Source organism: Corvus kubaryi, unplaced genomic scaffold (genome assembly GCF_017639235.1).
Source record: "Corvus kubaryi isolate FWS band 111438036 unplaced genomic scaffold, C.kubaryi_AGA036_p1.0 split2-37374, whole genome shotgun sequence".
Taxonomy (NCBI): Eukaryota; Metazoa; Chordata; class Aves; order Passeriformes; family Corvidae; genus Corvus; species Corvus kubaryi.
In genome coordinates, this window is record NW_024582082.1 from 3551707 (window position 1) to 3569331 (window position 17625).

At 41.5% G+C, this 17625-nt stretch overlaps 1 protein-coding gene across 3 annotated transcripts in view; it reads right to left on the reverse strand.

Moving 5' to 3' along the window:
* Positions 1–17217, reverse strand: part of LOC121658087 (CCR4-NOT transcription complex subunit 6) — a 33022-nt gene extending 15805 nt beyond the window's left edge. Inside the window, exons 1-2 of one of the 3 annotated variants that reach the window (XM_042014526.1) lie at positions 17042–17217; positions 2459–2572 (exon numbers count right to left, since the gene is read on the reverse strand). In XM_042014526.1, the coding sequence (XP_041870460.1) occupies positions 2459–2570 (112 nt within the window). In that variant the 5' untranslated portion in view covers positions 2571–2572; positions 17042–17217. Of the gene's footprint in view, positions 1–2458; positions 2573–14815; positions 14904–17041 lie in introns of those variants that run through there. The other 2 variants (XM_042014524.1, XM_042014525.1) reach the window with 2 other exon arrangements.
* Positions 17218–17625: the final 408 nt, after the last annotated feature.

Genomic DNA, 17625 nt, shown 5'->3' on the forward strand with positions numbered 1-17625 from the left:
AAGGTACAAGAGAAAACAGAACATTTAAAATACATAGATTTGGCAATAATAGCACATTTTTCAAGTATGTGCAGGGCCGGGGAACTTGAGGGGCAGTTTTGCTTGTGGGTTTTATTATTATTAATTTATTAAATGAAAATTCCATTAATTGTTGATTCTATAGACGAAAAATTAGTCTTTGTGTGAGAGAATGCAAGATATTACCAAGCATGCTTGAGATTGTTTTTCCCAATTCATACTTAAGGCTTAAACATCTGTCTTTCTCTAGTTCCATACAAGACAAAAACATTAACCAGCTGACCATGAATTTATCATTAACAGAGGTGTAAGAAATAGATTTTTTTCAATTATAGTTTATGTTTGAAATGAAAGACAGTGCTTCGGTTCACCCCTTATTTCCGCACATCTTTCAAACCAAAAATCTTTACTCTATGGCATTAATCCAGCCAAGAACAGATAGAAACACTATATTTAGGGTGACTAAGATGCTTAGTTGAGAACATGGATTTCCATCTGGCATTCAACTAAAAGCTGTATCAACTATTGCCAGATATTTTAAAAAAGGTATGATTTTTTGTATAAACTGAAGGGTGGAAACATGGATTTGTGTGACAGAATCAAGATTTTTACACTGCCGCATGCAAGGAATGTGAGATATCATCAGAGGTCTCAAAATATTTCTTCTCTCCAAGATTTTTTTTTTTCCTTTGGGGTAAATTTTTTTCATTTACATAAATCATCTCACTGTACCAAAAGCATTAGGAGTACCAACACCAGTTTCTCCAAGGCAAAAAGTTAGTTAAAACAACTTTAAAATCCCCACTGTGACCCATCAATGTTAACAACAGTCTGGTTAATATTATACCAACACACGCACTTTGTAATTCCTTTCCTTAAACGATTTTCTTCAAAATAAAAGAATTCCTATTTAGTGCCCAGGGAAGGTTACACTGAGACTCAGTCCCTGGCAGCAAGATGTTTAATACTGGTATAATTTCCAGTGAGCTACAACAAAACGAGGGGCATAAAAAAGCCTGTAGTGAAAAGATGTGATTTAAACGAGATCAGTTAAAACATTTGTGGCTTTCTGTATTATGTGACCAAGTATTTTGCAAGGGAAGGACAGTGTGAACATTAATGAAACAAAAACATTGCACATTTTATTTTGCAAGGCAAATGCATACAGTTCTTAAGGGATTGATGCTCCTCTAATGCTCATTAAGAAATCTTTTGAGAGGTTTTAAATACAAATCAATAGTTCTTTGCATTTTTAAAGCTGAATTAACACCTCTTCCCCACCCCCAACGCAAACAGGTGACTGTGATCATAGAAAGCCTTGTAGCTGAAAGGATTTCCAATCAACATCCCTGATCCAGGCTCTCCACTCCAGCACCTCCCTTGGCGGGAATCAGTCTGTAGTGAGATTACCAGGCATGAAGGGAAAGAGCCATCACTTAATGCACTTCCTATTCAGAGCAGCAGATGTCCAAGAGGATTCCAAGCCTAATGCTGATAAATAATGCTGATTCCTGAAGCAGCATTTAACTAGGTTTCTGCATCTGTAACCTTCAGTAAAGAATGCTATTCACATAGTGAGACACATGGTACTGGAAGCAAGACACAGATTCAGTGAACTGGATGGAAAGATTCTTCACGATTTGAAGAACTGTTTTAATCCTTCTTCCATAAATTTCTCTACTGAACAGTCATTTACAAATCCTACATGGCAATTTTTGCAGACGCTTAAAGAACCTCCATATTTAAACAAAATTACAGCCTAAGTTTTAAACATCACAAAATGATTTTTTAATTCTTAAAATATCTGCTTGAATTTCCTTGTAAACACACTTTTTGTAGCAAACCCCGGGTTTACTCTACAAATCAAGAGACACTGGTGGTCCACACCAGTTGAAATACATGCTTATGAATTCTGAGCATTATCTTACTTTTCAGAAAAGATTCAGAAGTCCAACAGTATCTCAAAGCTTGCACAGATTGTGGAGGTTTTGGTGTTTGTCTTTAATCTTAAGAACAGAGTAAAATTTACAACTGCTTTTAAAAAGAAAACTTCTGCTTCGTGGACTAATACCTTCCTGCTACATTACTTACAGTAAGAACATACCCCTATAGATCAACCTCAACTTCACCCTCTTCTGTTTGACAAATTAGATCTTAAATTCATGCTCTCACTCACTTCATCTTCTTAAAACACAAGAGCTCACATCCATATCCTCACCTTAACAACTTTCCTATCCATGGAGATTTCCCACTCGGCCCACCTTACCCCTCCTACAGCTCCCTGTGTTATCCTAATCCAAGCTCTTGCCTCCACACACCACAGCTGGCAGCTCCTATCCCAGCGTTCTCACTTCAAGGTAGGTAACTCCCCTCCAGACTTGTCCAAACCCACACTACTTGCAGTGAGTTCATAATTCAGGACCATGCCTCAGTTACTTACCACTTATTTCCAACTCTGCCCAGTGTGATTTCTTTCCATTGGCTGCTTCCTCTGAGGACATAATTGTGTACATCCTCCGTGGATCAGGTGGATCGTACTTTTCCTTGGGCATTCCTATTGAAACCAAAAGGCAAGTAATTAATTGAGATACTATATACCGAGAATTCTTTAGAAGGTAACTCCCATTTCAGTTAAATTTCATATTAGACTTATATACCAAATACTTTTCAAACCTACAGATAGTGTGCCCATTTACAAATGTCGCTGGATGGGAAATACTGCTATAAAATAGAAAAAGAGAGATTCCTGAAGCTCCTAAAATGACAGACAACAGTCTAGTCCCCCACCCACCCCTGCAATAATTTACCAGAATCTGCAAAGCAATTTAAAAATTGTGTCCCACCACCTTCCGTGGCTATGCTGTGTGTCCCTCAAAACTGACACATCCCACTGCAGGCTCTTTTTTCTTCAACAATGAAACTTCAAAAAGAGATGATCCACCTCCACTGGGATCTCTCCCATACTCCTAGAGAACACATTTGCTAATAACTTTGATTATCTATCACTTCCAGGTTACTGCCATTGTCAACTTTTCACACAAATCATCATCAAGAAAAGAATTGGTGTTTCAAAAAGATCCTCAATTTTTTAAGTTTGCAAAATGACAGGTTTTAATCCAACCTTCACCTTACTTTCTGCAATCTAAAAATATTGCGCCCAAGGTAGATATTTCTATCACTTTCTTCAGCCAAGTATTTAACACTGAAATTGAACTTCATTTTCCTCACTCTTTTTCACATCATTCCCTGTAACTTTATAAGAATAATTTTCTAGGTTCTTTTTACCAAACTCAACCATGCACCATGACAGAGAAGCAAACATTCCTCTCCAACAAGCAACAAGCTATAAATCTATTTCTATGAAACAGAGAAATTAAACAATGCTGGCTCAAGTCACACTTAAAAACACATTAGAGGCGATATTATGCGATTGTTTAGCAAAATACATTACAGCAGTATTATAACACTACCCAAACCCACTCAATGAACAAGCAGCTATACTGGTCAAATTTCTAAGGACATCTTCCTACCAGGCCTTTTAAGGCTTTCTCATTTTTTCATTTCCTGGGACAAAGTGAAAAATGTTGTCATTATATAAAATAATCAAAGAATAAGTCCTAGTAAATAAGACTATCAACCAGACTTATAATCTGTTTACTGATTTTACTGAAAAATGTTTACTCTGCACGTTAAACAAAACAACAGAAATCCACCAAAAACTTTCTGATAACTACACAGCTTAATTAAAATAAAGCTTTTAGGTATCACATGCTTACTTTAATATAAAAGCTCTTTTACTAAGTCACACTCCTCATTCCCTTTCCGACTCCTGGGCAAAACCAGATTTCTGCAGTGAAAAGAAATTCCCCTTTAAGAAGGGAATTGTGGGTAAAAGGATCAGATTATAAATAGCAGCTGGGTGAGGCTCCTTCCAGAGTGAAGGCACTCGAGTATCTAGGGTGCTGGGATCACCAAGTATAACACTTTTTTCATCAAACTTGACTAATTAAACGAGAGGAGAGTGGATTATAATCACCAGAAAGGTAAAAGCATAACTTCTCCCTGCAATAACTATGCAACTGGTGCAAGAATATATACCAAAGCAATGTACAGAACATCTCTTCTGAAATTTCAACGTATAATTATATATAATTCACAAAGACCATGTAGGAATGCTCCAGCTTGTCAGGAAACATTTACCTTCCTCAGACATTTACTGCTTTCTCTTCCTGCCGCTCCCTGAATTAATAAATATGTTCCAATTTTTTGAGAAGCAGGTATAGCAAAGACAGAAATCTCATTCAGTAAAGAAACACGAATGCTCCCCAGAGCACACTCAATCACATGCACTAATTAACAGCTTTGCTGGTACCAGCAGTGTATCACTGCTCGCTACTAAAAGAGGATGACATACTTTTCCAGTGGGTTTTGTTAATGTACACTAAAACAATTAGAGATTTAAGAATTTGAGGGTTTAACACTGGATCCTGGTGAAGCTGTATTCCCGGTCCATCCGCTGCACCACCCTCCCCTCAAAAAAGTTCCTGCTCTTGATGGTTTTCCCTCTCTCACTGCTGCATTTCTCAGAGGATGAGTCCCTGCTGTTTAGGACTACCAGGTGCCAAAAAGCAGCAAATGCTTGAGAGCCTCCTGGCTGAAAGAGCTGCTGCTGCCCGAGAGCATCACAGCCATCAGCCACATCAAGGATACTGTCACACCAAGCATTAACACATCTTCATCTATCACCCAGAACCCAGAATTTCTCAAGAACTGACAGGAAGGCTAAATTTGGGTCATATTTCACAGGACAGCATAAAATACAAGTGCAACACCTTGAACTGCATTTCAAAACTTCACAGCATGGAGTAGTTCAAGAAAATCAGTCTCTTTTACTGTCTCCTTTCTCCACCTCCCCAAATCCAAATTTAGCACCTGCTCAGCTGCTACAGTAAATCATAAAAGCTGAGGTGAACATCAGATTAAGTAATAGAGTTTTGTCAGACTAAAGCAATTTTCAGTAAGACCCATAAAATAGTGTTGAACATCCTTAGAACCATTGATAACTGCAGCTTTTAACAATTATCATGGTAATTTTCAGAAGAGCTTATACCACCTGTAATTTTCACTTGCACCAACACAGATGGTGGAAGCACCATTAATGTTAGGTTGTTACAGCGTACAGTAAATCAGTTTGTAAAGGAGAACATTTTTATAACAAAGATATGATATGGATTCCTGGAACACACTCCAGACTACATAAATTTAATGAAAAGGACATTTAAGTATGTTTGAATGCAAATGAAATTGTTTACTATCTCGTACCAGGTTATTAAGATTGTCATTTTAATAGCTGTAAAAATTGAAGAGCTTGACAGTCGAAGTGAGTGTGGCTGCCCACTCCCACCCTGGGTCACTCAGTCCTCACACAGAATTAACACCCCCCCTACCCCAAAGTAACTGAGCCAAGCAAGGTCAATGAAGTCAACAGCGCACAAGGTCTGGCACAAGGAATTAGATCTCAAGCCTCCAGTGCAGACACTGTTTTAAGCCCTTGTTTGTACAGAGGGTGCTGAGAGACAGGCATTGGGACAGGGTGATGGGAAGGAAGCAGGGACTGACAGCCCCTTCAGGGAAGGGTGACAACGATCAGAAAAAGAAGGAAAAAACCTGAAGGTTGTTACGTCAAGGGAGGACAACCTGATGGAAGAAGAGCTGACAAAGCTCTACTACACCTACTACAGCAGGTGGGTGACGGAGCTCTGGCTCTGGCTTCACTCAGAACAGACCACTGGAGACAAAGCCAAATGTTCCCAGGTCGAGCTGCACCTGCCTCGACTGCTGCCTGTCTCTCCAGATTACAGCCATGACTGCAGCCAGGTCATGCACAGCCAGGCTGGGCACTGGGCTTGGAACTGTCCTGGAAAATGACAGTGTCATTACCAGCACCATGAGCTCCTGGGGTGTGCTCCCAGCCGCAGCACCAGGGCCATGAAGGGCACCACGTCAGGAGGAGCTGGTGGCCTAGAGAAGGACTTCCTGGAGGCCAAGCTGGTTTAGATACACTGCTCCCCGTAGAAGAATGAAGGGGGTTCAGCTCATTGCCTGACAAGACATTTGGAATGATAAGTGTCCTTGGCTATGGACATGTGCAAAGTGGAAGCTGGACTATAAGGTAGTTAATGCTCCAGGTAACTACGGAGACTACCAATAAATAATGTCTTCAAAATGAGAAACGAATCTGCTCTGAGTGGCAGGGAAGGAAAGACGATGACATTTTTTTCCTGTTCTACCCTTCTGCCATTTTTATGAAATTGGAAGATGGCGAGGAGGAAGATTTAAATAAAATAGGTAGGTGAGCAGTTATTTTGAGAATAAGGTTTTGGGGTTTTTTTAAGCACCAACAGGAAATACTATAGCAATCCTTCATTTCCTGAAATGCTTTCTAAAATATCATGATAAATTAACTTGATTTCAAAACTAAACATATTGGACAACTCCTGTAGGCCAAGTACAATCTTTTATACTATTACTATGGAGGTAGATGTCAAGTTTGCCCCTAAAACATCATCTTTAAATTAGGAAAAGAAAACTTGGATTCTAAAACTGTGTAGAAAATGATGAACAAGAACAACACAGTGTTCAGACATAATTTCAACTGATCTAATCAACTATTCTGAAATAACTATTTCAATACTTGCTATGAACCATCTATAAACTCCATTTACAAACCTGGGAGCACATTTAGAAATACTGCAAGATCACAATCCTGAAGCATTATAACTCCACTTCTGAAACTTCCTAACACGTCGGTGACTCCTTTTGACTTCCCCTCCTTCCCCTTTACTTGCTTTTACTTGTCACTAACAAACTAATGCAGATCAGGAGCGGAAAGTAAACAAAGTAGCACCACTCCTGATCAAGTGCAGAATTACTCAAACTTTCTGCTACTTTAATTAAAAACAGTGAATAAACTATGCAAATCTAGATCTAATAAAGTAAGAAGTAACAAGACAATTGGACAATATTTTCCATTTGTTGATGCAGTGCAGCATTACTTGCCAAATAAATTACTTCTGAACCGCTGAAAAGTAGCAGGATAGAAAGCAATCTATTAAGTTGCTCAAAGATTTCATAAGAAAACAATAGCACATATGAGAGACTTTTTTTTCCCTTTCTCTCTCCAAACCCTCACAGTGGAAGCTCACCCCAGACCATTCTTTTGTAACCTTGTGCCTTTAACCCTGAAGCTCTTTTCCATGCAATCCAAAGTTTCATTTAAAAATGGGTTCTAATGACCTTCCCCACAAATATAAATGTTTCTTAAATTGACTGGTCTGTTTTGAATTCAAAGTTAATTTAGGATCCTCCACACCCTCTACCACTTGCACTGTGGTTTTACAATGCATGAAGCAGAACTAAGCTGGTCCTCCTGCAGTTCCTCTTCCCCAGGACCCTGTACTTCCAACTTCACTCTTGCATCAGCACCAACTTTTGTCTGGTAACAAAGGAGCTGGTGAAGAGAATTAAACTAAGGAGGGAAGAGGGGAAAAAAAAAATATATATTTGTGGGAGACTAGCTTCCTGTGTTATTATTCCTGTAGAGCAGGAATGTATGTGTGGATTTGCAGCTGTTGAAATCAGGGCACCGTCATAATGGCACTTCTGGCCACACTGACACACAATCTCTTCTCCCATAGCAGGAAGCAAACTCTTGCTTCCAGCTACCCTCACCCAGTTAAACAGTAACACTGAACAAAGTCTGAAATCCTAACTGAAAGCAAAGTACATTGCTTTTGAGATAACTTAAGGCTGTAGCAGTTCTAGCAATGTATAGGCTAATCAGATATGCTAAGCTGTATTTAAAGGGTTAATTTCTACTGTTGAGATTTATTAGAATTAACAGGAATTACTGCTTTCAACTCCAAAGAGTGACCCTCTTCAAAGGGAACAGAAGTACCTCTAAAAGATAACTCCTGTGCTTTGGAAAAAAATCTTTAAGGTAATTTCATAGTGCTGTATTTCAGTTTAACTATAAAACTGCAGATTCGCCCTTTCCTATTCAAAGACTCACTACCCCTTCTTTAAAAAGTGCTTTTCCAAAATGAATCAAGCTTGCTGCCTTCCCTGTCTTGTCACTGGTGGCGCTTTACTCAGCAAGTCATGAATTTCTATGAGAACTTAATTACATTTCAGCTTGAAGTACAGGCAAATAAGCAACAACACGGTCCCTGGCCAGGATGACAAGGTGCAACATCTGTCACCTCCTCACAGAGAAGCAACAGCAGCTTGAACTGGGTTTATGATAAAGGTCAGTCCCTGCAGAATTTACACACTTGACTTGATGAGTTGACTCAATGACTGGATTTATCCTCAGCCTGTTCCATGCCTGGGCAACAAACTGGAGAGTGATGTCAATAATGAAAACTGATGGAAAAATATTCATGGGCAAGATGTCATTATGAGGAAAGGAAGCAAATACCCAACGCATCCCAGATAAACCTCAAGTGCCCTGTGAAGTAAATTTAATGTATTTCAGCTAAATTCTTATTTCAAATGATTTGGCACCACCCCACCCTCCTAAGACATAAAACTTAAACTAGAGAATTGGATACTTTTTCTGTATCCTGATACTCTTCCTACAAAGCCTTCTAAATTTCATGTCATCTTATTTCTATAAATGTCTCATTCAAAACATACTAAATTGAAACTTTGTTTTTTTAAAAAATAAATCTTAACATATGCCTGTAGTTTTGGATTTCCCAACTCCTAGCAGGTATACACCATAATATGGAAGCATACTTGCATTCTGCTATGAAATATAACTTGCTACATAATGTATATTTTGTAGCAATACAGTATACAGTATTTATGTTACACATATTTTTATACATGTATTTTATACAAAATATATTTTGCTATAATGTATTATAACATGCAACAACTACAAAATATGTTTTGCTACAATACACAAGCAGATAAACCAAACTTCAGAAAAGCAGGTGTGGGCCATCACCCAAAAGAAAAAAAAAAAACCTGAAAGAATCAAATCTGCCTCAAAATTGAGAAATCCATACTACTGTACATTAGAATTAAAATCACAAATATTTTGAGGCTGAATAAACAGAAATCTAAGGACTTGCTTATCTATTGAACACAACCTTACATTTAACTTTGTAGGCATGAACCAGATCCCTCTATTGAAATATATACAAAGAAAACACCAGTGTTGCAAGAAACCACATATTTATTTTCTCCCTACTAGTGTGCTGCTTCAAGGCAAATATCAAGTCTGTTGTGTAAACACCTATTATTTGTGGACTAGTACAAACACTCTTTGGCATTTTATTTGAAAGAGGCTGTTCGAATAATTTTATTTTTTTTTACAGTATGTATTTAGTATTGAAAAAATAAGGCTAGGAAAAATCTGACTGGGAAAGCAGCTAAAGGTCAACACCTGAATTTTTCAGAAGACACGCTGTAAATTAAAAATTTCCGTTTCCCTAGTGTGGGGAGGGATGGCACATACCAGCTGTGGGCACAGGCAGAACTGAGGCAGCACAAGGACAACTCCCAAGAGACTCAACTGTAACACGTGGGAAAGTGTCAAGATCCCTTTAACCCAATTGATAGCCTAATGTTGGAATAATCTAAATTAAAAATATAAAAAAAGCTGTTGAGTCAACACGAAGTCAATTGATTCATTCCAAGCACTTTTTCACTTGCTAAGATCACATTTTAGTGGCTGTTAGCATATTAAGATTTAATGGCTTCATCAGGGATGTAATGCTTCTCCATCCCATTTTGAGGACTTCTAAAACTAATTTTACACAACTGCCAATACAAACCCACGAGTCACCCTTCCTCTTTTTCAGACTTAAGATAATGCAGTGGGATGTGAACATGCATGTGAACATGTGTAATAATAAATACAAGATACTGATTAAGTCAATATCCACTAATTCATGTAAGTATATCTGGAATATTACTAATCAGATGATTTATTTGAATTTGCATATATAAGTTCTACTAGAGAAAAATCAGAAGCTGACAAATGCTTTAATATTCTTTCAAAAATCCATAAAGCTGTTGCAAGTTCAGCAAAGCCCTTAATCTAGCCAAAGTTGACTAAAATGAAACATAACCCTCCTGAAACTCAAGCAAAGCATCCTGGTTCAGATAAACTGGGCCATAAATGTCAAAAGATTTACTTGCTGTCTTCAAATCAGGAAGGCTCCATTAGACTAGAGAGCACTGACTAGAACAGGCTTTAAATTTTGTTAAGTTCAAAACTCAGTCATTTCGTATTTTTAAGAAGATCATATTAAATTTTGACCTGCAGGTATTTCAAATTTAATTAAGGTTTCTTTGTCCTTCTAAACTACTTGTTTACAGAAATGCAAACTGGCTGGTTCCAGCCAGCAGTGGCAGGCATAGGGAAGATGTCATTTTCCAAACTTCTACTTTTTCTACCCAAACCCTGCCTATTACAATTTCCCACAGATAAGCAATGTGCAGCCCAGTATTTTAACGGTGTAATCCTTTAAACCTTGCACAGTGTGAAAAACTTGCTTACCATCATTTCACTAATGCAAAGAAGCAGTTGCCACTTCCATGTTCAGTTGCTATAAAAACTAGCTTGGGCTCAAAAGAGAACTCTAAAATGGTCAGAGTACAAAAGGCACAATTCAGCACAGAGGTCCTTGACTGCTCCATCTTCTAGACAGACTACAAGACAGATCTGTTTTATCAGACTCATGATAAAAAACCCTCAAATTCCCACCCCTTACTCTGCACAACATATAATCATTAGAAATACGATGTCCAAACGTTCTCAGTGTAGCAAACATGGTCCAGATGATTAGAATAGTTCTTAATTATCAGAAATTGTATCTAATTATGACTGTAGTAAAAGGCTGCTGTATACAAAACAAACACTAACACAAAACCAAATTGCAAAGCAAAGACTGACCTTAACTGGTATCCCTGGAACCAGATTGGCTAGTTAATGAGTACTACACAGCATTCAGCTTTTTGCACATTCTGTTAGTGTATTCTGAAATGCCAATACATTAAAGAGATGTCAGGTTCACTAATTACTTTAAGAATTTACATAAACTGCATTGCATTACAGAATTGCATACTGTACAAGTCAGATGGAACCTAAAAGACCAGCTTTAAAAGGAAGAGTTGTGCTGTAAAACATTTAGCTTCAGGTTTTATAAATGTAGGCAGAAGGAAAAAGGCTTAAAAGCTTCACCTACAAATGTCTCTAGGAATCTGAGAATGGACTTACACTCCAAAACATTAATATAATACCAACTGCCACTCCACTGGTTGTATCCAATCATATTTGACAATTTAGTTATGATTCTTCACAATAAATGGAATACTGATTCTTGTTTAGCAGACCTAGAGCAAAATTTCTTATCTTGGTCCAACTCAGTAAGCTATTCTAAATACTGGCACATGCACCAACACGTTCCTTACCACATGTTCCTTTATGTGTCTGCAGAATGCTTACCACATTTCTGTTGTTTCACAGGGGAAAACACAAAGTCACCACACGAAACACTACTTCTTAGTCTTACAACTAAGGAGTTAGAGAGAACTCAGCTACTTTAAATGAAGTTTGGATATGAGCTCATTTTCAGCATTCCTGCTACAGAACTGGAGCTTGACAAGAGGTGTCAGTATCTAAATCCAAAAATCTCTGCCTTCCCCAAACACAATTTCTAGATACCTAAATGCTTGTTAGTATTAGTGTTGCTAAATTAACTGAAGGTCAGGATGTTACAGAACTCAACATACAGCTGATGCTTTACCCATATAGCCACATCCTGACAGCAAGCAAATTATTCACAGATTGGTTTTGCTTCAAATTTAACCAACAAGCCTGCAAATGTTTTTCCACAACCACACTCTTGCACAGCAAAGCCAACTCAAGACTTCTTTCCTGTCCCCATGTCCCACTGCATCACCTCTCTCTGTTGTGTTGATGCAGCTGTTTGTGAGACAATATTGAAAACCAACAACGATACTCAGCTAAGAAAGTGGGGTTTAGAGGTTGTGGGGGGTTGGGTTTTTTTAATAACAAAGTATCACCACTCAGCCACATCACTGGTTGGTTTTGAGCATTACTCTGACAACCGTTGTACTGACACGGATTATGTGGATTTTAATGAGCAACCCAAGTAGCAGCTTTCCAAATTCTGCCACTGGAGAGAAGTCCTGACCTACTAAATCAGAAGGAACCATGAGGTGACCTAGTCCACTACTCCCTATACAGAAAGCATCTATCCCATGACTGATCATTGCAAATCTCCAGAGGTGACTCTTTCATCATGTTTCTCATCAAAACATGATTCCTTACTAGTTTTAATTATTCTTCACACTTACTGCTTGTTCCTAAAAGCTCTCATTCCTGAAAGTACTCTGCAGATGAACTGTGATTGAGGCAGCACTGAAATTCCTTAGTTCCCAGGACCTTTGCTTTGTCAGACAAAGCTCCTCTGTTGGGTGAGTAACTGTTAAAACTTCTTTAAAACAGTATTTAAAAGTATTAGTGGTCAGAGTGCAGCATAAAATACCTTCAGTAGTTTTTATTTTCAGCCATTATGATGCCATTTCCTTCCTCTGACAGGTGATACACATCAGATGGTGCACAGCCAATCCTGGTGGTGTTTTAGTTTAGTTTCAAGCCTTCAGTCTTTGTAGGTGTTGGCTAAACGTGGCCTTTGTTGCAAAAATCACATGACAGATCTGCCTCTGAAGCAAGTTTTTTTCTGATCCCTGACTCTGCAAACTGATCTATGCAGAGAGATACTTTTGTGGAGCAGCATTTAAGTCCGATCAATGTGCAGGATTCACATCTCACCCATCAATATACTCCAAAACAGCTCAAGCAATAAAGCTGCACATATTATTTGTAACATGCAGGATATGACATTATTGTATATTCCTGGTCTCCTAACCATGGCAAGATGCTGGACCCTCATGACAGGAGCTGTCACTCAAATTGCTTCAGCATGTTCTAGAAAACCCCAGTCTTTCAACTGAAACTGCTGCCTTGTTAAGCAAAGGATGCTTTGGAGATCCTGGTATTATAAAATGGAAAAAAACTTTAGGAAGGTCTTCAAGTAGGGAGCCCCTTCACTTGCAGAGTAAAGGCTGCACACCAGGAACATGAACTAAGATGCACAAGAGAGCCATCCAAATACCCAGGCTGTGATCACAATGTCGAGTTGGCAGCCTCCATAAAACAACTAACAGCATTTCCAGTCTAAAAAAAGCTGAAGTCAAATCAATCTCTTCCTGCAGATCTCCACTGTAGCATAAATTGGAATCTTAACAGCAAGTATTTTAGTTCTGAAATAAACAACTGTATATATTTACTGCTCCTAGTCCCTCTTTGATTCATACACTAGAAAAAAAGGCCTCCAAGGCATTAACAAAAGGATTCATGTTGCAGTCTTACAAAAGGAAAAACTGAGTTGTTGCCAATCTTTTTTTTTTTAAACAAGCACCATCTTGGAAGTGCAATTAGTAGCTAAAAGTACATGTTAAGCATTTAAACAGCTTTTTCTTTGGGACCTGCCTAAGCATTTGTAAACTCTTAAAGACTTCAGCTGCAGAAATTGCTCCATGTAGAAATTGTGAGTGCAGGTCCCCAAGCTTATGCCAAGATTCCCTTGTTGAGTGGACTTGTACAACCCAATTTCAATGTAAGAACATAAATTACGTCACTTAACACAATGCTAATAATCTTGCAGGGTATTGTACAATAATCACACTTCCAAGCGTGAAGCACCAACACTTTAGAAGAAACAAAACAGATGAAACCCTGCAGTGACTCAGTTTGAGCAATTTATGCATAAAGCTTTCAAAATTACACCATGGAGAAGGATAAATTTAAACTGGAATCAGTAATGTCAGTATTTTGACATGGGAAGTAGTGTAAAACCTCAGTATATGGATTAAAAACCTCAGATACTTTGTATGTAACTGGGCATGGGTCAACCTCTACCTCATGCCACTAGAACTAAAATCTGGTGGCTGGGTCTGTTGAGAATATTCTTGTGGTGTTTTAAGGTCACTGATAGCTTTTTAAAGCTCACCATACACAACTATAACCTTTCAATACTACACGTAATTTCCTGACAATAAAACCCCTATAGAAATAAGTGTCAATTCTTGTACATCCCTTCAATTCTGAAGACTGAAAGGCATCCTCATTCCTAAAGATTCTGTGTGGAATCTTTGCCTAAAGTGGCCCCATTTGAGACTGGGATATAATGGTCAGACTGCACATACACAAGCGTACAGCCAAAAGGACATGACAAAAACAGGTAATAATTTAAAACTCAACAGTCTGTTAGCAAACAGAACCAGGGCCTCTGCAACAGGGACTCCACAACTGGATGGAAAAATCCTGGTTCACCACATGGACTCTTGGGCATGGTGGTGAGCCAAACAGCATGGCACACTGCACTACAAACATTAATATTAAAGATTTTGGTGACAGATTAACAGAAACATTTTTATTTATACAGCCATGTTTTCAAATATAACTTCTTTTGTTCATATGTAGGGAAAGAATTTTTAGTTTGCTCAGTCTTGGAACCATTTTAAGGACAGTGGTTTCCATCACGAACATTGCACTTGGTTAAAAGAACGTCTTCCTAATATCTGTACCTAATAGGGTACAGCCCTATCTTAAAAAGGTACCACGCTCATTCAATTTGTGACCCTTCATAACATGTTTTCAGGTCTTCATGTATAAAATGTCAAATGTATTTACCTGCCCATGCAGTATTACAGTTTCATCTATCTTTATATTTCAGTTCTTCCTCTACAATTCAAGCACAGTAAACAGCCTGAACATGAGACTGTATTCAGAGTTCAACTTCAGAATGCAAACAGAAAAGAGATGCATGGCAGGATCCTTTTTAAACATGGGCTGATCCAAGCAATTCAGGTGAAAAGCGAACAAATAGTTAATCCAAATGCGAAGGGCTCCATTTCAGTAATAGCATGAATAAACCCCCACAGAAGGCTCCATTGCTAGCAGCAAACTCCACAGAGTCCAGATGAACCAGCAGGAAGAACAGAGGGCGGATAATCCTGTAAAATTACCCCAGTGGAAATGTTGATAAATTCCCAATTACGAGACCTGCTCTAGAATAAAAAAAAAAATGCAAGATACAATACAATTACCAGTCAACACTTGCACATCTTTGTATTTAAGCCAGACAAATACCACAGGTATTTCTTAATCCCTTGGATTTTGAATTAGTTACCCACTGTGGTGAAATCTAGATTATAAAAATAAGCCCCAGAAATCAAATGAAAAAACAGGCAATCTGCAATTCTAGTTACAAAGCAAATACCCATCCATGAAGTTCTATTTTCGGTGATACAATTTTCTATGCGTTTGTGGAAATACAGATGGCTGTATTAAAAAACAAACAAAAAAAACCCCAAAACAAAACAAAAAAATAAACCAAAACAAAAAAAAACCAACAAAACCTTTAGCTTACTGCATTTGTTTTGAATACATTTCTTATACTACACAAAGTAGCACAGAATCATGTTGGAGAAGACCTCTAAGATCATCGAGTCCAACCTAGGACTACAACCTAGTAGGTTCCATATGAATTTTTAATGTTTGTAGAAAAATTACTGATAAAATATGTATTCACCATAGATACCAAGACAGAGACAGGTGTATTAGATATCTCCTTTCCTAAAGCTTTGTCTGATCCCAGGCTTATCACTCTCCATAAAATTCTGGAGTAGGAAAGGCTGTCCTGTGGGCCCCACGGCAGACCGGGGGGTCCGGGAGCTCCCCGCCGCCCGTTCCCCCGCAGGATGCGGTTCCGCAGGCAGCCCAGGCGCTCATTCCCCGTGCCCCAGCCAAGGCAAGGGCCCCGCTCGGTTACAGAACGGCGGCCAAGCCGCTCCGATCGCAACCCCGGCCCCGCCGCCCCCCGCCCCAATTCCCTCTGTTTATCCCTGCATGCGCCTGTCCCGCGGCCTCGAGCGCCCGCCCCCCGCGTCCTCCTATTGGCCGCCGCCGCTGCCACTCACGGCCCCTACGGCCTCCCATTGGCCGCCACCGCTGCCACTCACGGCCTCCACCCGCCCCGCCGCTCCCTCCGCCGGAACGAGCGAGCGCCGCTCCGGCCCCGCCGCCAGCGCGGCCGCGGCTCCCGCTGCCGGCGGGGCGGGGAGGCACGGGAGGGCGGGCGGGCGGCTGCCGCCGCGGCTCCTTCCGGAGCAGGCGAAGCGCTCCGCTGACAGGCAGCACTGCCGCCCCTCGGTGCGCGCCCAGCCAGGCGGATCGGCCTCCGGGGAGGCAGCGGCGCGGGGCGCCGTGCGTGGAGGGTGGACGGGCAGTTCCCCCGATTGATGTCATTTCCCTCTGCCTTTTGTTTAATTATTTTAAACTCAATTCCACGGTGAGGAAAAAAAACCCAACAAAAACAACAAAACCTACCAGCACCAATAATAACAACAACAACAACACAAAAACAACTTCAGGCTTCCAGATGCCATTACACTAATTTCTCTTAATTGCCTTCCCGATGCAAACAGAGCTGGGCTCCTGCGCGGCGCCGCCCGGCCCGGCTCCCTCCCAGCCTCCTTCCCTGCCTCCCGCTCGTCGGTGGGCGCTCGCGGGGCTCGGGCCAGGGGTGCGGAGCCCCCTCCCCGCCGCCCCGTTTCCAAAGCCGCCGTTCCCCGCCGCCTCCCCGGGCGCGGAGCCTCCCCCGAGCGTCCCCGCCGCAGCGACTGCCCAGGCCCAGCCCCCCCCCCCCCCCGGAACGCCCCCACGCCCAGAGGGGCCTCGGCCCCCCCCTGACACCCCCGAACGACGCGGCGCGGGGGCTTCTCCCCGCCGAGCCCGGGGGTCCCCCCTCGCCGTGCCACCGCCGGACCCCCCCGTCAGCGCACTCCCCCCGCAGCGCTGCCCCCCCGGGCAGAGCCCCCCCCCCCGCTCCGGGCCGGGCGCCGGAGCCGCCCCTACCTGTGGCTGCAGCATCCCCGTCCCCCCGCCGCCCTCGCTCCGCCGCCTGCCTGGCTCTTTGTTTCCTGCCGCGGGCCGGACGGGAGAGCGGCTCCCCCCCGCCTCCTCCTCACACTCATTGAAAGCAAACAAGCATCATGGCGGCGCTGGCGGCGGCGGCGGCTGCGGGCGGGCCGGCCCCCCTCCTCCTCCTCCTCTTCCTCCTCCTCCTTCTTCTTCTCCTCCTCCTCCTTCTTCTTCCTCTCCTCCTCCTCCTCTCCTGTCCGCTCTCCGCCCCACCTGCCCAGGCCGCCCGCACTGCGCGCACGCTCCGCGGCCGCGGAGGGAGCCCGGCGAGGGGGCGGCAGGGCCGGGGGGGCCGCGGGGTGATGCGGAGGGAGGAGTTTGGAGCGTGTTTTGGGGTACGGCCGCAGGAACGCGGCGGGGGGAAAAGCAGGTGAAAGTAATGTGTGGGCTGCGGAGTAAGGCATGCAACCCGTGCAAGTGGTGTGTGTCAGGGAAGGGGTTCCTAACAGGAGCCCCAGGAAGGCGAATGGGAATAGTCACTTGTTTGGAAAAGAACTTTTAAATTCTCCTGCAAAAGC